Source organism: Labrus bergylta, chromosome 16 (genome assembly GCF_963930695.1).
Source record: "Labrus bergylta chromosome 16, fLabBer1.1, whole genome shotgun sequence".
Lineage (NCBI taxonomy): Eukaryota > Metazoa > Chordata > Actinopteri > Labriformes > Labridae > Labrus > Labrus bergylta.
This window is the reverse complement of record NC_089210.1, coordinates 9498622-9522984: the sequence shown is the minus strand read 5'-3', so window position 1 is coordinate 9522984 and position 24363 is coordinate 9498622. Positions and strand designations below refer to the sequence as shown.

The following is a 24363-nucleotide window of genomic DNA, read 5'->3' as shown; positions in this document are numbered from 1 at the left end:
TTTCCAGTGCCAAAGTCTGTCATCACTGCTGCATCTCTCCTCTCTTATCGTGCCCTGTGCTCTTCTCAAGAAAAATATTGATTAGAAGAGGATGAGATGACTGACTGCTCTATGGTGGAGATTCAATCAGCCCACTGTTATCCTGAACTTTGTTGTATATTTATATCTCTGAAGATTATGGATTGAGGTAGAAGCAGAGAGCAGGCAGAAAAAGAGCGGGCAGAGAAAGAAAAAGTAACTGCTGGTGTTCTCTGACATTTATTGACAAAACTGTCTCGCTCTCTGTCTATATGCTCTGCAATCTTAAGATTAAGATAGCATTGTACTTTAGACTAAGTCGAGACAAATTGGAGCTTGATAGTTTTTGTATGTATTTAAACAGTAACAGCGGCCAAATCTCTTTCTTTTCAACCCTTATACACACGGAGAGAAGAAACGCTGAAAGACACTTTTTATGTTGTCAACTATCTCTCATATGTGATGGATGGTCATTGATACCTTCAGGAATTCCAAAAGCCCAGAGAAAAGAAATGTATTGCTTTCCTGTTCTTACAGCAGCCCCTAGTGGCTGTTGGAGATATCACTCATTGCCTATTCTTCAATCGCATCTGGATGCATGCTGTTGCATTGTGGCAACTTGGTGCTAGTTCAACATGCATGTGCGCCACATATGGATTGAGATCATTTTTCAAAAATTATGTGAAACATTAGATAAATGCAACAGCAACACAAAATGGAATCCATGTAAGTTTTACGACATGGGTCAAGGAAACATGATCATTTGGGGTACTTAGGGGCAGTGCACCTTAAATTAAAACAAACAGTTTCTCACTTATCATCAGTGGTATCCACATATTTCTGGTATGATTTTATCAGGTTTTGATATACTAGATGGGAATATTTGTAACGCTAATTGCATGATAAATAAGGTGAATGCAACCCAGCTAATCTTGTTTAGAGCACGTAAGATTAACAGTTTAAACACCAAATGACTTTCCAGAAACAGAGTCCAGGTCAAATGTTGAGCAATTCTGTGAATCATCTGCGTTGGAATTTATCTAACACATTGCAAAGTTAATGCTCCACAGATCTCTTTTTCAGTGTTTTACATGTTCTTGTACTCCTCATTTAAATTCTTAAACTGAATGCACTTTTTTATTTAAACATAGCTCAAGTCTCTTTATGTTTGTATAAGGCGAGTTATTTATTTATGTATTTTGTGTTAGCAAACTAGTCCAGAGAAATGCATTTTCATTCCACTGTTTGTATGTTAGACATGGAATTACAATAAAATAAACTTGCTTGCACTATAATCCTGAGACTTCAATTGATGCCATCTGTGTTATCTGTGTGTGTATGAGAGTCCTCAACTTGTTTCTACACATGTGGTGTAAAAAAAAAAGTTTGCATTTGACATTTTAGACTCCGTTTGGGATAATAAACCGGATTGGTTTCCTTATACATTTGTAGGATTAAAAAATAAAAAAAATTGCCTCCAAATGAAGCATAGAATAGCATTAGCAAACATAACATTGCTTAATTGCATTACTGTTATTAGCATGCAATGCTAGTAGTTAGTGAGAAATGTAAAACAATTTGCATTACGGGGTATTTACTTGAACAAAGTCTGCAAAGTTTTCACTTAATTACAGTGAGTGTAGAGTGATCTAAAGGTCAATCAAAGTGCACTCAAACACTCAGTGATTTCCCAGAGCGACATTGTAAAGAAGCAGATATTTAAAATGACAAAATATCCACAATCCCTCTAAAAACTATTGACAATGTTTCATGTACTGTAAATAACTCAGAGAAATAAGACTTTCTCCTGAAAATAGACACTTAACATTCTCAAAGTTTTCAATGTAAAGATTTAACAATGAAAAAAAATGTTTACTATCTTTTTTATCTCACGTAAAAATATTCCCAAACCAAAACCACCTGCATGATAAATATAGAAATACTAGATATAAAATTGCTTCATTTGACATTTTTCGGTAACTGCACCTTTAAAAGACCTCCTCTAATAACGATTTTCCTCCTGAGGACACTAGAGGGCAGCCCATGTTCATGTATTAACAGTGCTGTCCCGGCCTCTGACATCTCACAGGGCTGTCTGCTGCCTGCAGCTCCTCATTCAAACTGAATTATACTGTGAAATAGGATTACGTGTCAAGCAATGCAATGATTGAGCACAATTGTTGGAGTTTGGCAGGAGCGCAGAATAAAAAGGAAATACACAAACACGGATTCATATTTGTCACACTGATGTGACTTGTCTGTGAAATGACATTAAGATAAGTCGATCCTGGATGTCAAATGATGGGTATCTTAGCATCCACACCGCCTTATTTTTTATTTTTTTCAAGTGAGTAAAAAATAGCAGTCGCTTGCTTTTGCTGGTCCCCAGAGAGCAAACAGACTGAGTTAGGGCCCTGTAATTATGTGCAAGAGTGAGTGTGTGTGTGTGTGTGTGTGTGTGTCTGTGTGTGTATGAACGTGCTGCGTTTTAAAAGGCGTTTTGTTATGGTTGCTGTTTTTCTTCAGATTGTGGGCCGGGGAGCGGATCTCCCTTTATGAGTTTGCTGTTTCCTCTCCCAAAGAGCTCCCTCATACCCTGGGCAACTGAACATGCTGGCTGGAATTATACAACGGCAAGTTTGGAGTCTGAAATAATCTAAAAAAAAAAAAGCAAGAGAGAGGGAGAGAGAGAGAGACATCAGGCAACCTTCTAAGTCGATGAGCTCATTCCCATCTTTCATCAGCATCTACTGCATGATAATGAGCAGGGAATACATGTGGCCACAGTCTGAGGGGAAGAAAAGACTTCCCTGCACCCAAACTCTTTCATGTCTGAGTCACACAGGATCAACAGCCCCCTCCCCCCCCCCCCCCCCCTCCTCTCCTTTGGTGACCCCTCAGAGGCCCTGACCCTTTCACCTCCAGAGGTCAGATCCCTCAGCGTTACTCCTGTTCAACCAATTAACCCTCGAACTCAGATCAATTAACCCTTTTCCACCGGCAGCAATCAGATAACAGCAACACGCTTTATTAGCAGGTGCAGAAAAAGCAGCAGATCAAGAGGGTTTGAAATGGGGTTGATCCAAAGACAAAATCGCTGTGATAGAAAAGGTGCTGACCTGGTGACGGAGCGATAAAGATGTTAGTTAGAAGGAGAGCGGAGAGTGGAAAGAAAGTAGGGGGAAAAGCCCATCTATGAAGCTAATTAAGCAGAAATGGAGCCTTTGGGAGCCGGGGAAGCCTGCATAGCGATATCTTGCATTTCAGTCCATTAACCTGCTCCTGATGAACTGTGTGTTATTGGGGGGAAAGTCTTTATTAATCACACCCCGCTGAGGAGACGGTCAGCTCACAGCATCCATCGATTCCCCTCACTAGCTGGACAAACAGTGGGATTGTATTAGCCTTCAGGAGGATCAGGATTCCTTAGTACGACATGGGAGCTGCTGTTTGTTGTGACAGTTATGATGGGAAAACGGACTCCGTCTTTTCCACCCACAAGTGACGAATCTATGTAAGGCTTGGTGATGAGAAATGCTATGAGTGGATTGGTTAAAAACGTGTCATAAATATAGGCAAGGGATTGGAAAAAAGAACAAGAGACAGGTAAAGGTAGAATATGTGTGGTGGTATTGTGTGTGTCCTTTAATTGCTCTTAATTTTCAGCAAGAGTTAAGTGGGAAAGTATTGAAAGTGAGAAAGCAAGAGGTACAGGATAGATAGAGAGAGATACTGTAGGGATAAGGGAGGTGGGGTGGGGGGGGAGAGGGAGAAAAGGGGAGAGAGAAAAAGAGAGGCTCACACAGCAGGAGGAGAGAGGGAGTAGAAACTGTTAAAAACGTGTGTGTTCGCTCTTGCCAGTCTCAGCATCGCTCAGTTTGTGCAGGAGGCTGCAGCTCAGGATCTCCACTCCAGATATGATCTTCACACTTCTCAGTCGTTTCTCTCCAAGCTGGGATCCCTTCATTTGTTTGCTTGGATGTTAACAGTCTGCTGCGTATTGATGGATTTCTCATGCCACAACTAATCTGACTCAAACCCGGGATCGGTTCAAGAACAGCTAAAAAAAAAAAGAAAAAAGAAAAGGGGTTGCCCAGGTAGTTTTAAGGTTTTTGGAAGCTGCAGCTCATCCTGTGTTGGACATGGGACCGTGCGTCAGCAGAGAGGGATCCGGTGTCGGAGGGAGAGCATCTTCCTGAAGGAGGAGAAGCCCGTGTGCAGGAGTTTTTTTTTTTTTTTTTTTTTTTTTTGTTATAGTATTGCTTTTTGCTACCGGGGAGGTGGAGCTGAGGGTTTTTACGCGCCGGAATGATGCGTCCCAATCGCGGCTTCATCCTGCTCCTCCTCAACGGAACCGCTTGTTTGGTAAGAAACGAGTGAAGTCACACTGCTAACTGCATGCATCTTGTTCCAAAATTATCATTTTCGTCATCCATGCAACACCTTTTACCTGCGCGACCGGGAATGACACGGTGCCCGCAACCCATTAATACCCAAAACTTCTAAACTCGCAGATTTGAAGTATACGTAACTGTGCTTATAAACATGCAGAAATAAACACCGACAGCTGCAATGATGCAGGTGAAATGATGAATGAAGACACATGCAGGTCGTTGGTGTTTCTCTCAGAGATGCAGAGATATTTCGTGTCTGCAGTGCTGTTCCACTACTTGTTTTCTTTTTTGCAAACTTCTGTTTTATTTCAGCCATAATTAAGAATAATGAAGTCAATAACATTCACTTTGACCCTAATCGGCTCAGGTACGGCAAGTTGTACTGTCACTATTCCCTGCGGACACTCGAGCTGGCAGCGTGTGTATCGCACGGTGCCGCCGCTGTCCGTCATCAGTGTATCCTGAGCTTTGCGCATTTGTATCCACATCAGTGATTTCACTTATTATTCATCCTACTTATTGTGCCCATGAAAAGTATGTAACTGCATGTTAAAGTTTTCTCCTAAATGATTACATAAGAAAATGCAAAATGAATGACAGTAGAGGTTAGGGCAGCCATCCGCTTTTAGGCACAAAAAAAAAGATGACAAGAGGCAAAACAAACAATGCAGAAATATTTTAGAAAAAGAATGCCAGAGCTTCGGTTTGATTTGTATTCAGTGAATCAAGTTTATTTCATCTCGTGTCAGGGTACATGACTGTCGGCTATACAGCATCAGCCCACACATCTGGCTCAAAAAAACTAAGACTCAATATTCCATCAGCTTTTTTTTTTTTTTGATTACATTTAAGATAGAGGATTTATCATGTCAAACATCTACAGAAAGATAGAGCTTTTCTTCTTTGGTGAAGTCTGAGGACTCTCCCCTTTGGAGTCAAATTTGATCAAATACAGAATTCATACTGTGGTGAAGTAACCTTGAAGTAAGTGACGCCTCAGACCAGAATATCTATAGATAAGAATATCTAGAGGTAAAAAAAAAAAAAAAAACAGTTTAAATAAAAAAGTCAACTAGCTAAATCTTAACGCCTTCCTCAGGCCCTTCACTGACTTATAACACCAGATGTTGAGCTGTTTCTGTAGTCTTAATGAATACTTCCCACCGTTATGTAACCTTACAATCAAATTTGGATCAGCAGCTCCTCTTTCATGTTTGCCTGCAGTTTTATTAAAAAGCAGCCTTTAATGAGAAATCCGCTCTTGATTCACAGGAGAGAAAAACTGGAACATCCTTCTGCTCGGAAAGCCCCGGGCTGAGTAGCACAGGGGCCCAGCTCCAAAAAAAAAAAAGAAAGAATAAAAAGTACAGTCAGAGGAAATGTTAAAGTGAAGTTGTGTGCTTGTTTGATGCACCCCCGATTGTGTCTGGGTCCCTTCAAGGACGACCTTGTGCTTTTCATATTAAGGTATTATTGAGGTGCTCAGGGTAAAGTAATGGCCCATTGGAGAGTGAAAGACTAAACACACACAGATTTATTTGACTGAGACGGAGCTCATTCAACAGATCTGCAAGGGAAGAAGAGACCACACGCTGATTTAAAATATGGGGGGATGAGCGCCTTTTCAGCCGTTGTATAACTAGATACAAGAGTGTGGGATAATAGGCTTAACACGCACTCTTGTGTTGTCTGGGAGCATTTTTATGTGCTGCAGGGCTGCTGGCTGCTGTAACACTGAAGGTCTGTGCCTAATGATAGTGAAATTAATTGGGGTTTTTTCTCCCTCTGCAGACCATGTATCTCTAAAAAAAAAGCGTACATGACGTCCCTCAGCAGGAGATTCTGGGTAATTCATTAGCCCCGTGACATTGATAAATTATACAGCAATTAATAAATGGAGTAACTTTTTTATTATGGAACAGAGCCGTGATTAATAATCACATAAACTGACTATGCATTAAAATCCAATCTGGATTATTTAGGTTGTAATGGAGGCCGCAGGTCTCGAGGGGCCTTTCCCCAACGACTCCTCATACAGTCAACTGTTAGCACAGGGTGCCGCTCTGCCTGCTGTATGGGTGATGAATGATCTGTTTCAGATGTTAATTATTCTGATTCCAATGGAGGCTTATGAATAATATAAACCATCTCAATTGTATAATTGACTGCTTGAGAAGTTATGTTTTGGAGTTATTTTTCATCTCTGCGAGCTGGATTTGTTTCAGTGAGCCAAGTCGCTGATATGAAGTGAATCATTTCTGGAGTATTTAAGAGGAACCTTTGACTCAAACTGGGCTTTCGGTTAAGATTCAGTTGTTGGTAAAGATGGGAAAAGGGTTTTTGGGCAATTTATGCATGAAAAGGTTTTGATTATTTACATTATTGCTGATTATTTTTCCTTACTTTCCTTACGATCGATTAAGCGATATGTGTAAAACACGTCTTCATAAGGCCATCAGTAACAGACACAAGCTAAACTGAGCTCGCACTAAATGCAGAGGAGAGACAGGTGCCTTTATGAGATAAGTTCACACGCTGAAAACAGACAGAGCAGGTGCAGAGAGGTGTGAAGGCAAAGCAAATGTGAGTCAGTGAGTGAGGTAAAGATGAAGCTGATATAGAGCAAAAAAAAAGAAAAGAAAAGTTAAACATCTGCCTCATTGACAGTCATGACACATTCTTTCTCCCTTCTGCTCAAAAACATCCAAGAAAATACGCCTAATCCACACATAATTACAACTGCAGTATGGCACAAGATTGACAATCTGAATCCTAAAGAGCAGCCGGTGAATTCTTGCAGGAATGAGGTGAACAAAATGTTTAATAATCGGAATAACTATTAAATGAAGAATGAAGTGACCCTGAACAGGGCACTGAACTAGTCTGCACTCCCCCCCACCCTTCAATTACTCTGAATCACCCCACTTTACCTCGGAGTAAATGTTTGCACTTCATCAACATGTCTGGATAAAGTGTTATTTCCTATTTCTCAAAGAAGAGTGCACAAGGAGGTGTTAATGTTTGCACAAAATACACATTCTTTACACTTTCCGACAAAAGTGCATCTTTTTTTTCTATGTGTGTGTGCAGTTTTATGGCCTTGCTTCTCCTGTAACCTTCATGTGGAGCCCGGTCCTCCATGCACACTCACAGCTGCTCTTTCACTACAGAATGTTTTAGAAATGACGAGCTTCAGGTAGCCTCCGTGTGGCCGTGAGTGACGCGCAGGCTTTATGCTGCCTGTGATTGTTTTTGGTACAGATGCAGACATGGTCATCATGCTTGCACCTCTGCTGCTCTACCTTTTTTTTTTGCAGATTACATTCCTGGAAACTAATCAAACATATTCTTAGGTTTATGCTCTACTCTCTCTATGCTCTTCTCTCTGAATGTAGGTAATGTTAAAAATAAAGAAAACACAAAGCTTGTGCAAATCAGCATCGAAACACTTATTCAACTTTTACTGCCATACTTCATTTGACTTTGCTGTCAGCACGGAAAGTCATTTGTTTAAGCACAGCATGTCAATTAAAAACAAAAGAATACTCTGTGATGAGGCTGCACAGAAAGCACAACAGTGATGGATCATAACAGCACTACAACAACAACTGAGATTTAAAAAGGCAGGTAAATCTCAACAAAACTACACAACAACACAAAACTGCAAGTTTAATAAAAAGAGGTCATTCCAACCACATCAGACTCCTCTCTATTTTTTTTGGCCTGCCACAATCTCTCACATTCATGTTTCTTAGATACCTGTCCTCCTCGCAGGGTCGCTGACCTTGTCCACCAAGATTCATCCCCCAGCTGAGCAGAGATACCACCTTAAATCCTGAGAAAACAAATAGAGAAAACCTTCCCCGTCTCATACGGCACATATTGCACGCAGACGCAAATGTGATACAGCAGCCGCCGAGTGAATACTAATTTTTTTTCTTCTTTTTTGCCGTTCTCACTCTCTAGAGTCTTCCTCTCTCCCATCATCGTTGCAATCGGCCTGTCAGAGCTCATAAGCTTCTCGTCTCCTCCTTACGGCCCACACACACACACACACACACACACACACACACACACAAACACACACACACAGACACACACACACACACACACACACACACACACACACACACACACACACACACACACACACACACACACACACACACACACACACACACACACACACACACACACACACACACACACACGCACACACAACGCAGGAAACTCAAAAGTCATTCATAAACGTGGAATTTCAGTCAAAGAGAACAGATACAAAAGCAAAGGAATGGTTTATTGTGAGGGTGACTTCTGTCTCCCTGTGAGTTTAGAAAGGATCATAACGCCCCCCCTCCCCTCATCAGGTTGTGGCTTCTTCTTGATCAGATGCAGAATAACACACACTTTATTGCTTGTTTGATTAACATAAAACACCAGACTAAATGAACTGATTTATATCTTAAATACATTTTTAAAACTGTCATTCAATTGTAAGAAAACTCATTTCATTTTATTTGGCAATCCGAGAGTATAATTGTTCTGATGGAATGAGTGCAAGACAAGGGATGTGATTTGTTGTAGTAATTCGATGTAACAAGTTGTCTTGATTTTGTCTTAAATTGGTGATATATGCAGACTTAATGCAATTTAGCTTGGATGAGAAAACAAAAACGTGATCCTTCTCCCATCATTTTGTTGACAGAAGCCCTGTTGAGGCCCATTTAACCAATAACGCTTGTTAAATGGATCACATGACAATAAAGTATCTTCTGTGTTTAAGAGCAGCAATAATTGATTGATTTCACTTAAAGTTGATCCACAGAACATTTGAGTAAAGCATAATGTTAAGTTAATACTCGTGTCAAAAATGTCAGATTAAGAATCCAGAAGTCTTTGTCAACTTTTGAGAACATCTTCCCAGAGAGTTAAAAAAACAACAACTTATAAGCATGCTTGTACACTTTATATCAGATCTAAATATATGCGTAGTAGTACAACTCATTGCATATGATACTTCTAACTGATAGCGACATAATATTCATTTTGGGTCTGTCCAATAAATTGTGATGTTGTCAAGATTGTTAAACGGCCGAGTGCAATACCCAAATCACGAGAAGCTCAATGCTTTGACAAAGGCAACACATTTAAAACAAAAACAAAAAACAATTCCTGGTAGATTATGTAGGCAGAGAAATGGCAAAAAGGTCAAATATTTGTTAAGTTAAGTTTAAAGTAAAACAGTGCTGGAGAGGAGTCCAAGCTTAGAACTCCTGCTCTGCCAAACTTCAACAAATGTGCGACATTGTGAAGCAAAAATGAATCGTGTCTTGGTTGAAGTATGTGTCCTTATAATCATAATACGCACCTTTTCAATGTTGTCAAGCATTACTTTTGACAATAGTTGCTACTTTTGTATAGTTCAAATACAGAGCCAATGATCAAACATGAAACCAACAATGATTAACATGAATCCAATACATGACCCTGAAGTAGCAGCGGATGAGCAGCTCTACCTCTGTCATAACGGACCACCTTTGTGGCTCCTGCCTGTGCTGTAAAACAGATTGAGTTATTCACGACCACAGCGAGAATGACCCCAGAGGTTCACCTCAGCCGGGGACGCCCCCCCCCCCCCCTCCTCCTCCCTCTCCCTCCCCCTTGTCTTCAACATCTCTCTCCCCCCCTCCCTCCCCCCTCAGGCTCCCAGCAGACATAGAAGGAGACGGCGAGAGACAGACAGAGAGAAAGCATGCTCCCTGACACACTGACAGCCCTTCATATTGAAGCGCCGAGCTGTCCTGAGACGGAATACTCTGTCTGCTCCGAACGCCGCACAATTTACTGTGGCACTGCTCCCTATAAGACTGCAAGGGAGACAGAGTAAATCCTGGAAGAATATATGTAGGTTTCGCTGCTGGTTTCCGATAGTGAAGGGTGGATTACAGAGCACAGCTTAAAGAAAAATGACTCGTAGCCTTGGGTGGAATGAGTGGGTGTAACTCCCGAGGGATCCAGATAAAGATGCGCTTGACTTTCACACAGAGGAATAACTAAGGATGGAAAAAAATCCATAACAGATGTTTTAATTTTCACAGAGCTTCTGCAAGAACTGACAATAGTAAAGGTTTTTCTACTGCAGTGTGAAAACGTTACAGACAGTGTCAATATAGAGAGACGTTTTTATCGTTTCAAGATCTGAAAGCATCCAAACAACGTAAGAAGAAGGCGATGTGGGAGCAGGGGAGGTTGGCCTTATTAAAAGGGGGGAACACCAGGCTGTCAATGAGCTTTTCTGATGCCGCAGGCCCCTGTGGTTCACGCTGACCTCAAAGAGGTGTGACTGCAGCCGCTGGATAAAACACCAGAGCTAAAGTCCATTTATATTCTCAATTCTCTTACAATCTGTAAACAGTCTGTTCTGCGTGAATGAACATGGAGTGTGCAGTTCACCAGCGTGCTTGCCCGGTGAGGCTTCAGTGATTTTCAGGGTCAGGGTGGTGCACATGTCCAGGCGAGGCACGCTGAGGGTCCTTGCGGGGGGATTCCAATTAAAGCGCTGCAAAGCCACAAAGATCAGGGATTTTGGCTGGGCTTGAAAGCGGAACCTTTAAGGAAAAGGATAATAGGAACATTTTCCTTTTTGCAGAGAAGAGGGATTTTTGTATTGAACTGAAAATGCAGTGTTACAGAATATAGGACAGCAATGACTGGCAATTAATTTCAACCTTTATTACCTCAGGAAATGTCAGTATGAGCAGTGGTGCGATTGTTTACGCCCCAAATCACATTGACCCCGTTAAGATCTGTGCTGTTTTCAATTAGTGAGAAGTTTGATGACCTAAAGCACAAAATTGAATTTTTGTCATTTCATTAAATAAATACACAAGTGTTTTAAAAGTGTCCCAAACTAGAACTTTCATTGTAGCCTCTATATTTAAGGTCTAGCAAGCTTTAGATCATTTCTGCTTCTTAGTTAGGTTATGGAAAAACTGCAGTCATGATTAAAGAAACCAACAAACCCATTTGCCGTTTTTATACGGTGGCCATTTTCCTTTGACAACACGCTCAAGGTGAGAAGCTCAAATGTTTTTCATAATGTTGTTCTGTTGTGTTCCAGGTTATTAGTATCTGACAAGTGTTATAACTTTTAACACTTCTCAAGTTAAACAGAAATGGATTATCACTTGACATATGGCAATATTTTAAGTAAAAAAAAACACACATTTGATAACCCAAAAGTGATAGAAAGACCTCAACAAATGTTAGCATTCCATCATCTCCAAGCTAACGTTACATTAGCTAAAGTTACAGTACAATGAGCTTTCAGCTACTTTCAATCAAACATAAATGAAATAGCACTTGGCTAAATGCTAACGTTGGCTGTCGTCTGACTTATAGCTAATGACTACATTAACTTAAAAGACGGCAGGACATCCCTCCAGATTTTCATCGTAAATGTCTTCTCAGATACTGATCTAGCTAAAAGTTGCTAAATCGTTATAATTGGGTAGATTTCTTTATTCAAAAAAGCAACTTGGAAAATAGTAATACATACATCCGTCATGGTTCGTTTGAGCTCCCCACCCTGTGCCCGAAGTCAGAGGAAATTGGCGAATATGATCAATGATCATCTGCTCTCAGAATTTACTCAAAGTCATTTAAACAAATGCTGCCATCTTTTTGGAAAGGGCAGATTTGAAAAGTGAGAACATGTTAGTTTAAAAGCTCAAGGCCAGCAGCTTCTCTGGTGTCTTATCGTCTATTTGAGCTGGACTGCGGTTCACACCTGCTGACAGGAAGCGTTTTGAATGTTTTACAAGTAAGCACTTGCGATCAGATTTAACTTCCTTGCTCACGTGGTTTTATCTGTTTCAAGCTAGACAGGACAAAATAGTTGGGCATAGGGAAGCGGCTTGCTGTGACACTTTTCACTGCTGTCCGAGCTGTGTGGCAGCTGCGTATGCGTTTGGAGGCTTTGTACTTTGAATGCAACCTGTGATGTTAGATGGAGCTTCAAAGCAATCGAGGATGCGTTCGTGCTCACCATACAAATGGAGACACATCTGGCAGGCATGTAAATGTCGCCAACGTGACTGAGTCTCAAAGTATTCTGGGTACAACCACATCTGTTATTAAGACTCCAGTAATAATTCAAATGGAGTATTCATTCCCTCTTACTTATGCATAAGTGTTAACTGAGCCCTTTTAAACAATGACATTCATTCTGGGAGCTGCACAGTCAAACCATTGCCTTTGATTTTCCAGCTTTCCCGTTCTCCAACAGAGAAGCTGAATAAATCAGGCTGCAGCCATTGATCAGGCAGCATTCACTTGAACCTTCATGGAGACAATGGAAAGTCCTTCCAGCTTTTACAAGACAGGTGTGAATACTGTTTCAGCCCTGTAATCAGCTCCGTCCCATCAGCCCTTGCTCTTCTCCTCGCTCTCGCCAAGGGAAAAACCGCCCCTGCCTCCCCCTCTTCCACCTTCCCTGCAACTTGTCAATATCTTGTAATGTAAAAATTTGATAGCCAATTCAGAGCCCGACTTCTCTCTGAGCATACAAAATGAGCCTGAGTCCACAGGGAACACACACACACGTGAATCTGTCCAAAATGAGCTGAACGCAGCATGAGGACACTGAAATAAAAGAATAGATTGTGAGTTAAGAGTTTAGAATAAAAAGATTCAGTGCCAGTGTTCACCCACTGCAGATCTGAGCTCCGATGACCCCCAAGAAGAAGGAGTAAATTATTCATTAAGAGTCAAATGGCTTGTTTCTTGTGAAATTACCTTTCTCTCCCTCACCTCCTCCTGGATTCACACTAGCCAGAAGAATAATTAGTTATAAGGCCACAGCCATTTTCAGACTTTAATCATGTAACAGAGAAGTCTCCTGCAGTGAGCATATTAGATCTGGAGACGTGCAGAGGAGACAGATAAAAAATAAAAGAATAAAGCATTGACGAACACTTAAGAAATCGGAACTGCCTGGGTTTTTTAATTAAAAATTGATGTTATATTAGAGGTGAAGATTTCAACTCAACAGTCAGAGGAAATGGAGTGTTTATTGAACTTGTTAGCTGCCGGGATGAGCGCATGCTTTCAGGCCCGCTGGGTGGCTCTATAGGCGCGTTCCCTGTGTTCAATCAATCACACTCAATCACTTTACTTTATTCAAGATCACGCATCCATTACACACATCACGATAGAGACATACACACACATCCTACAGTAAGCTTTCGTTTGATTATTTGAGAAAGTTATGACATTTGTTTTCATTTATGCATGAATTAAAGAGGTTCATCTGTGTCCATTTTTTGTGTTCAGGTTTGGTTTGGCTGTCATTAAAGTATTGAGAAAGGTTATAGAAGAAGATAATGTTGGTTGACATAAGCACCTTGGTTCATCAATATAGAGAACAAGAATGATGATTGAGCTTAAGGTTGACTCTTTGTTTATCTTCACACATGACAGACAAAAGTCTCGTGTAAAAGTTGTGTTTGTTAACTCATAATGAGTACAGCCTTGAGACCCCTCCTGATAAAAATACAATGAAATGCACATTTCTTTGTGCCATTGCTGTTTTCAAGTGTTCAAGTGTTGAGGAAAACGTTTTATGTGTGGATGACCCCATCGCTTCTAGTCGTAAATCTCTGAACTCTTCAGAAAGGCAGTGGTGTTGTCAGCATAGCTCTTTTTCATCAGACTAATCATGTGGCGTGTGGACTCCTCACCCTGGTAACCAGGACAATGGATACATATGGCCAAATCGATTTCCATATGCTCTGCTGAAAAGCTTTGTGCTGCAGACAGTGCTGAGGCTATTGTAAACTACAGACAAACAAAATGATCACCCCATTTTCTGCATTTTTTTCTGCAAGAACATACAAGCTGATACTGATGTATCATTTGCTAATTTCACGTTGTGGTTCCATCACAGCTATATCGGGCGGCTCTACACAGTAGAATATCTGCAAACCTTTTATTTGTTTTCAGGAACATAAAGAGTAAAGTCTTGAGGTGTAAACTAAAGTGTGGGTCCTATTTGGGAACATAACCTACTTGTTTTTGTTGAGGCACTCGTTTTTTTAACCGTCCCCTGCTCCTGCAACAGTTATGGCTGAGATTCCAGTTAAGTGGCTCCCTGTTCTCTGTGCTACAGTACGGCCATAGTGATCTCGAGTCACCAGGGGCGGTGGGGTTAAAACGCTGTACCTGTCACTGTAACAGGCTGATTATTGCCTGTGGAGCTGGCAGGTTTGTGCGGATGGCTCCCCTCCCTGCGTTCCCTGCTGGGAGAGAGGCCTGGGGCCCGTGCTCACTGAGGCTGAATGACTCACAATTGCCACAGCGACAGAGCCCGCAGCCACCTCCCATCCTCTCCAGCCGTTTCGCTGACTCACTTAGCGCACATGACAAATGACAAAATCACCCTGAACCTCCGCCCCCTCACTAAGACCCGATTGCCCATCGCCCACACTTTGCCTTCAGTACTTAAAGCTGGGATACATCTTGCCAAGCTTCATGAAACAAACTTAGTCTCCTGCAACTTGTTGTGGCCTTTCAAAGAACCACTTCACTGTGTAAGTCTATGGAGATGGTGCATATTTAAGTGTGACCCAGTGAACAGCATACCCTTGGCATTACTGCTGAAACACCCTGCTGTTACACATTTTTGAAACTCATTAAAACACTTCTCTAATGTTACAATGCTGGCGACAGAAAAAAAGCTATTATTTGTGGTGCATCATCAAAGGATGACTTCTTGCACTGTATTTTTAATAGGAAAGAGTGAGTGGCAAAAATACCCAAAGCAGACATTATATTACTCAGCTGTTAACAATACAGTATCTTTATATGCATGGTAATTTCTGAAAATATTCCACTGAAATGAAGCAATGCGTTCATCTTTTGGGATTATGAAGGCAACAGGGAACTCTGGGGTGCTTCAACACTATTTCAACCTGCTTACATTGCAGAAGCAAAAGCTGGCTAATAGTTCAATCTTACACCTCATATACTCTCCTAGTTAAACGCAGAGTGGCGAGAGAGTTGTAGCAGTTTGCAGATTTTCAGAATGGAGCAGAAAAGTAGAGATGGTTGTAATATTTAATGATGAAAAAATGTTGCTTGCTGCTGTAAAATTCTTGACCTCTTTGACCTTCACAATGCATTGCTGAGCAGATCCCCTAGTGTTGAAAAACATGCAGATGGTATGTGAAAAAATGACTCTACAGTCTACTTATTACATGAAGCTGCAAAAAAATGTATTTAAAGGCAAAATGGAGGTGTCGACATCCACACTGCATGTAATTGGTAATTGTTTTATTTCTTCATTTCCTCAGAGCCATTTTAAGCTCGTTTGTCTTTGACAATGACACTGCTCACTGAATCTGACTCCTCCAGCAGTGCTAGACACTGAAATATTCTGTATAACAATAGCACAATGCTCACACAATCACTTCATTTCTGCTCCTGCAGCCGAGCCTCAGATAGACAGGGACGCATGGCTCAATCTGTAAGTTACAACAGACACAGTTTTGTTGCCATTTTTGGGTGACTTAAGACAAGGAGTGTCACTGTTTATGAAGTGGAAAAGTTATCAGGGTCTTAAAAGTAAGGGGCAGTTTAATAGAAATCAAGAGCGAGATATTTTTTCAAGAATCCTAAAGGGGCTTTTTGTAGGACACCACAGGGGCTCTTATGCTAGCAGAAAGCTACCCTCTGTGCCCAGCAGCCACCAGCTCAGTGAGGAAGAGAAATCAAACACAATCTAGTCCTCTATAAGCACCACAGGGAATGATGTATCTGTCATTAAAGTCATCATGTATGTCCTTAGCTCAAACTCAAAAAACCAAAGAAATACAAAGGGTTAAAATAAATAGCTGCAAATTTTGAGCACAATTACTGAGTTTGGGATTCTCAAAGAAACTATCAGAATCATCAAAAAGGAAGAAGTCCTTGTTGAGGCTGCTAGCTTTGCATTAGAAAGGTAACTAGAGCAATGGGTCCCTGGTCTCTGAGGTAAAAAAAAAAAGGTCAGATTAAGGGAAAAACGGAGCCCTCTCATGTGAGTCCAAACACCAAACCGCAACCACCTCAGCGGGAAAACCCTCTCGCAAAGCCAGCTGAAATGCGATCCACGTTGTTATGGAAGGAAATGCACGTTTTCTTTTTTTTTTTTTCGGGAGACAGAAAATCAATATTGCTGACTGACTGCCGAGCAAGTGAACAAATCTGAGTGAGCTTGAAAAACCTGCATAAATGGAATAAAAATGAGTCAGACTTAATAATCCAGACTAAGCCTGTTTAAGGAAGCCCTGGCAGTCAAGACAGTAGATGGATCACAGCACAGACAGGAATGCATGCATTATGCATGGCTGTAAAATCTCCCTGGGTAGTACACACTAGACACAGATACACAACTTGCCTTTCATGTTTGCATTACTTATTGTTCATGTTTACTACCGCTTTAAATACACAATTGGCCTATGTGTGTGTGTGTGCTTTCCCCAATGTCAAAATATAACAATAAATATAACAATACTTCCATGGATCATTCAAAAGAATCTGCCAATATTATATTGTTACTATTGAGTACTTACTCATTACTTTACATTCACACTCACAAATGCAATACCACTTCTCCCCCATGCATTGAGACCAACTCAAATGTGCTTCAGTGACAAAAAGCTGTGTTTTAAAACATGGAACACAGTTAAGTCTACTTTCTACTTAGTGCTTCTTCATTAAAGAACAATTGCTCTCCAGTTAGAGGTTTTCAAGTGACCTTTTCTGACTTTGTTCCAGGAAAAATAAGATTTAAGATAAGAAAAAAAAAAGGAAATTGGTGTTGTATAGCCTCAATTCTGCTCTTTTTGGTACATTAAAACTCTTTAAAAGAGCATACATTTACTTCTAACCTCTGCTGTCGGAGAAACAACTCTACAAAGCATCTCTTAATGATAGTGCTTCATTGTTCTGGAGTAGTACAGCCTTTGTGAAAAATGGTCCCCCCCTTTAGAAATATTGATTAAACTGCCCAGACGCCACACAGGTAACACACTTTGTGTGAATTCTGTTTTGGCGTGGATTTTCTGTTTGAATCTGTTCTTTGATCCCTCTGGCTTCAGCAGTAGTTTGAAGGAGGCATATGAGCCCATTACTGGTGAGCTTAGGGAATTACATCGGCTTTGTGTAGACTAGACATAAAGGAGTATTTTCTCCCACAGCAGAGGTAAACAAAAAAATGTAATAATAGCAATACCTGCAACATTTCAGCCTTTATTTTATATATATAACATTGATAGAATGTCAGGGCTACTACCAGTAGAGGACTGACGGTAAATGAAGTATTGATTAGACCTTTAATTTCTTTTCTGTCCACGTTTCTTTCTACCTCGCTAATAACTGCCTACTTTCTTTCTCTGTTTTCTTCTTCCATTCCCTTCCTCCACCACCCCCACACTTCAGGTGGCCCTTGGTCAAGAAGACGACTCTGCTAGCCCCAAGAGCTCTTCAGACGACTCCTCCAAGATGGTGGGCCTCCTGAGTGGGCAGACGCCACTCTCGCCCCTGAGCCGCTGGATGCTTCACAGTAAGAGCAGAGCGGCTAACACAACTTCTCTGGAGCTCCCCTACCGGACCCCGGTCCCTTTTTCCAAGCAGGAGTTTTCCAAACAGGAGTTCTGGGAGATGTTGGGCAGCGACCTGCTCAAACCGGACGCTTCCAGCTCCAGAGTCAAACGGCGACCAATCGTCAAGACGGGCAAGTTCAAGAAGATGTTTGGCTGGGGAGACTTCTACTCCAACATCAAGACGGTGAGGCTTAACCTGCTGATCACCGGCAAGATTGTGGATCACGGTAACGGCACATTCAGCGTCTACTTCCGCCACAACTCCACAGGCCAGGGAAACATCTCAGTGAGCCTGGTGCCACCCGTCAAGGCGGTTGAGTTCGATCTGGAGCGCCAGAGCGTGGTCTACCCAAAGGACTCAAAGATCTTCAACTGCCGCGTGGACTATGAAAAGGTGGATCGCAGCAAGCGCACGTCGCCGTGCAACTACGACCCCTCCAAAACCTGCTTTCAGGAGCAGATCCAGAGCCACGTGTCCTGGATCTGCTCCAAGCCTTTCAAGGTTATCTGCATCTACATTTCCTTCTACAGTACGGACTACCGTCTGGTCCAGAAGGTTTGCCCGGACTACAACTACCACAACGAGATGCCCTATCTGCCCTCGGGTTAGAGTGCTAGTAGGGGGTGAGGAGAGGTGGGAGAGGAGAAGAAAAAAAAAGTGAGGGTGAGAAGAAGTGACTGCAACATAAGAGGAGGAAACCAGGGCTGAGAGTCATCCTTAATGCCACGGTGGCTGAAGATACCTTAAAAAAGCCCTCTTTGTAGCCTGACTTCTGTAAGATGTAAAAACATATATGCAAAACTAAAACTACCGTATGCAGACAAAGAGGCATTTGGAATGCTAAACAGCAGCATTCATTAACTGGGACTGCTACTGAAATTCAAAAACCGCCAACATGCACATTCTTACCTCAATCCTGTTTTGTAATGCCAACTTTCTCGCCAGCTATTTCTGTCCTCCATTCAGTCATTTGTTAATGTGGAATGTTCTTTTAATCACCTTTTTGCAAAGACACAAGGCAGTATTTACTGTAAAAGAACACATTTAAATGCTCTGATAAGACTCACTAGAGAGTTGTATACCAATCCAGACTTTATTACAAACATCATGACGGTACTTAACATCGTACACTGTGATGGCATAGACGACTTTTCAATTGTATCCAAGGAATGTCTTTTTTTCCTCGTACTAAGAGCAGATGAATGTAAAGTGTAAGCAGTCGCAGGATCTTTTAGGTTACACTTAAAGTTTCTTTCAATTGGGCATGCTTTTAATGCTTTCTTTACAGTTCTTCTAACTCTTTCATTTCACATGTAAGCATCCCATCATGGCGTTTTCAGTGTGTAGTGTTGGGTTTTGCAACCTGCCAAATCTGATTACTCCATACTTCATGCACACCACCTTTATTTCAGTGGGAAAAAAAAGGACAGAAGGGACGAAAAGAAAATAATAAAATTGCCAAGGAAAAGTATTTTCTCAACAAAGATTTAGGACCAGGGCTTAAGACAAGTTCAGTGCAAAGGAAATAACTAGATTCTGCATAGAGATAGAATTGGCCCTCCATACTTAAAGAGAGAAGGGGGAGAGAGTGAGAGGTGGGGGAGAGAGGGAGAGCGATTCAGTGAGCTGTTTTAATTAAAGTGGAGAAGGAGATGTAGAGTATGCAGCTCCTTCTATTGTCCCCTCTGTATGAAAAAGATTACATTTTGTTGCCGTCAGGATTCCTGATTTCACGCCTTGATAACTTTGACTGTGTGCGGGAGATTGCTCTCTCCCGACAAATGCTGTGTTCACTAACGGCGTCCCGTTATCTTGAATAAATGAAAATATTATCATAATAATTGCATATAATTTAATCTCCTTTAGAACTAATTAAGGTTTCAACAAGAGGGCGAATTGTATTCCTAAAAATCAAGACAGTGGGAGGATAAGAGGACAATTCAAAAGGATTGTTGTGTTTTTTTGGGGTTTTTTTATAGCATGGAGCTGGCAGCCAAAGCAGGGCCCAGAGTTAACTGCTCTCATTAAGATAAATGGCCACAGGCTGGCCCATCTCATGTTGCTCTCACAAATATTATCAGTGGAGAGGAGCTCACAGTGGAGCTATGAATTAGGTAGGATGTGTGCAGAGAGGTTAACCCTGTCCTGCTTATGAGGACATAATGACTTTTCAGTTCATTAACAATGTTGCAAGAAAGGTGTGAAGAGTCATTAACCGGCAAGATAAGATAACCGTTTTGATGTTAATTTGATACGATATCGGGGATGAAGCCGATATCAAGCAGTGTTGTCCCAGGTGGGCGGTGAATGAAAGCGTCCTCCTGCGGGGGGAAGCATAAGGCCAGACATAAATGCATGCTCTCAGCTGCTCAGTGTGAGAGCAGGAGAGCAGCTAAAGATTGCAACAAAGACCTGTAAATGTGATCATCAGAGCTCTGCGTTTTTAATTTACTCTTAAAGAGGGGGGTAGCTCCTCTCCATATGCCACCAAATCAACGTGAGAAATGGCAGCAGGGCACGAGCAATTCTGCAGGGGACTGACAGCACCTGCAGGAATGAAACATGCTGCTTAAGTCAAACCTCTGCTTTCTCTTGCATGTCATCGTTTGTCCAAAGAGATATTTCCTACATGCATCCATTTGATTCCGAAAACATATCTGGCTCCTGGTTTACTGCAAGAGTCTCGCAAAACTGAGGCGATTTTCGAGGCGAGGAAACTATCAATCAGAGCGCCAACTCCAGGAAAGCTTGTCTAGACACACTCTCATTTCTGCCATGTCACAGTAAGTGATTATGCAGGATTTATTTGAAAGTAAACATAAAGAGTCCCAGTGGAACATGCAGTATAGATGAGGGATTGGCAGCATCTGAAACCAACTGCATGACACATGTCTGAGAATCTTTTCTTTTACTGCTGGATGCACGTGTATAAATTGCGTATAAACCAGCAAATATGATGCAATGCCTCTTCTTCCATCCATCCCACTGGCTGTACAAAAGAGGCTGGCAAAGCCTTGTGACATCACCCCTCGGTTTTAACCACCTTTTTGACGCCAAAAGTTTGACATCTTGGTTTTTTTTAAACCATGCAATATGATTGTGGACATTGTTTAGCTGTGTTTAATTGTGCTCAATTTCATTACATCAATTAGTCGACTTGTCTGAATCTAAATTTTCATTTTCTTGACAGGGAAATTAACCCCTAAAAATACCTCATTTAAAGGCTAAGTCAACGTCTTTTAAACAGTCAATGGTTCATCCATTTCCTCATCCTCCAGCTCTGTTTGCCCTTTCTGTATACATCTGCCTGTTACTCATCTCCTCGCCGTTGTCCTCTGTATGTGTGACCTCGGTTGACTTGACCCTCATACCCTCTCTACCTCCCTTACCCTGGCATTGAACCCTGCTGTGGGTAGTTCCTCATCGCTGCCCCGCCCGCCCTCCTGCGCACAGCACTGATCTGAGCTGGCTAATCTCTGTGAGCTTAACGCAGAGCACTGAGAGCTACCCTCTCTTCTCCTCTTTCTATTTCTCTCTCTATCTGGATCCCATCAAACAAATGCGTGTGCACACACAGTTTTAAAGTTGTGCTGGTTTAGGTATTTTCCTCTCTCATGTTCAAAGCATCTCACATAAGCCTCCTGGATTGAGCGAACATGAGATCTCCTCGAGAGCATGCCAACGGACTGCCCAACACAGATGCACCCCCGGTGACCTCAATACTCCCCCCCCCTTTCCCTTTATCATGCAGAGCATCCAGAGAGAAGCTGGATTCTCACACATGTTGGAGTATTGAACTCATGTAGAAACAAGAAGCACACATGATGTGTGACACGTCCGGAAGAATCCCTCACCCGGCTCCTTACCGATCCTCTCAGATTTACAGCAATACTCTCACCGAGACTCCACCCTCTCCGCCTCTCCGGGGCGACCTTAAAAAAAGGCTGCTGGACTACGTTTATGAGTCAGTCATGTTGCTGTATGATGGACCATGTTGTTACTGTAGCAGCCTTACTGTTGACCCATCTAGTGCCAACAGACATGTGGATATTTGGCCTTAGAGACTGCTGCAGAACTCTGGTCCACTCAGTAAAGAATATTATCAAAACTGGACTGTCAAAAAGATAAATATACATATATATATATATATATATATATAAAACTAAGAGTCCTCAGATCTGAATAAAGTTGTATTTAACTGTGGGTCATGAAGTGGAGGTCGTCTGTTTTATTTTTCTGTTCCTCATGTTTTTTTGTTTTTCTATGTCATATTGATGATATACTGTATGGATGATATGATGGCATTTACTGTGGTTTTCAACATTCTAAAAATCAATAAAGTGCCAGAAAAAGTACTTGAACCACTTCCATTGTGGAGATATAGACTTAAATAATATACCTGGTTGTGCTTTATGTGTAGGAAGAGTGTCAACAATACTCAAGTCTCTTTTTTTTCCTTCTCATATTTGCATACCCATACTGTGTGCGCCTACGGCAAAGAAAAGATGTGACAGTTTTTTTTTTTTGTGCTAAGGGCTCTGGCAGATATACATGCAGAGAGAGAAGAAACAGAAGGGGAAAAGAGGAGCAGAGAGGGAAAATGGGGTTGAAAGAGAGAAGGGGAAGGAAATGTTTCAACTGGAAATGATGCTTGAACACAACTCGATTCCCTAATTAGCCTCCTCTCTCTTTTCCTCTCCCCGCTCTCTCACTCTTTGCTTTCTTTGTTGTTTGTCTCTGTGCTCCCCGTTCATTTAAGGATGTAACTGACATTAAATTCACTCTACTTCTTAATTAAATCCCAGACAACTGTTAACGAGGGGATGGGTTCAAACATTCAGCTCACAACATGCCTTTAAATAAGAGAGATTACGGCATGGCTGGAGGCAAAGGCAGCCCTCCCCTCTCCCTGCCCCCTTGTTCCCATAAAAGTGCTTCCTGCCTGGGGATAACCTTGCCGGAGATGATGAAAGGGAGGAAAATAAGTCAACACGGAGACAGAAGAATAGAAATCTAATTTGGAAGGAAGCTGGATTGAGGTTAATGTGAAATCTGTGCGAGCAGCAGAGTGGGTCAAATGTCTACAATGGCGCATGAAAAACTGCATCATGTGCTCAGAGGGCAAAAACTGCCGGCAACAATCATCGATAACGGACATAAGGGTTTACAAGAAGTACAGAATAATTTTTGTTGTCCAGGAAAAGAAAAACAATTTGAGAGTGTGAACTTCTCAGAGAGGAAAGGGCATTTCAGTATGAGTAATGGGGAGCTGGACGATAGTCAATTGAGAAAATAACTAGTCATAGCATGAGGAGGCGGAAGAAGGCGTGTGAAGCTTAAAATGATAAATAGACACTCCGAAAAATAACCTTGAGGTATGAAAACATGCGTCTGGGAAAAGTCGACAACAAGAGCGAAGACGGACTCCTTGTTAACACTGCTGTTTTGACTGAAGAGTTATGAGGTGTGAAATTTGATCCTGCAGAGTAATAAAAACTTGTCATTTTGTAGAATGACACGTCACAGCGCAAAGTGCGGTACTGCTCTGGCGGTAGAGAGATTGCACGCAGCGACATCATCCCCCTCGCAAACAGTGTTGACAAAGTCGAAAGTCGAAAGCCGCAACCTCGGCGCTCTCATTCTTCACGCTTTGAAATCATCAACTAAGGATTAGACGGTATAGAAGTTTGATGAGAGTCAAGATGAAACACAGAGAGAAAAGAGTGATATTGAGGTCTTATTAGAAATCTGATTTCATCAGTCGTCTGGAACTAATATGATACAGGTTTCTCCCTGATGGCAAAATCTGTAAACCCTGCATTGAGAATCATTTTCTTGGTATGACTTTTTTTCTACTCTACTTTTACACACGCACACACACACACACACACACACACACACAATCTTCATTTAAATGACTTGTGTGTCTACAGATCTCTTTGTGTTTTGAAGAGCCGTGTGGGGTCAGCATGCTAACCCATCTGAAAATTTCATTAGTCTGGGCTTTCAGAGATTTTGGTGTCTCACTTTGTTGTAAATGTGGAATTCAGGGGCGTTTTGCCTTGAAAAAGGAAATATGAGAGTGATACATGTGGTCAAGAATAACAACTTGTATAATTCGTATGACAAAAATTCTAGACAGCCATTGAGTGTGTCTGCAATCTGTTCCCTCATCATATTGGACTCGGATCTTATAGAGAGGGATTACAGCTTTTGTTACCTGGATACCAACTCCATCCAGATGCAATTTATTATCAAACCTTCCGCTCGCTGCACTCGCTGAATTCAAATACACTTGATGTTCTTT

The 24363-nt window shown here is 41.6% G+C and overlaps 1 protein-coding gene across 1 annotated transcript; it reads left to right on the top strand.

The window, feature by feature from the left end:
- Positions 1-3817: 3817 nt before the first annotated feature.
- On the top strand, positions 3818-22411 carry LOC109983047 (neurexophilin-1). Its single transcript, XM_020632558.3, has 2 exons — positions 3818-4383; positions 17892-22411. The coding sequence occupies exons 1-2, from the start codon at positions 4327-4329 to the stop codon at positions 18663-18665; spliced, it is 831 nt and encodes a 276-aa protein (XP_020488214.1). The 5' UTR covers positions 3818-4326; the 3' UTR covers positions 18666-22411.
- Positions 22412-24363: the final 1952 nt, after the last annotated feature.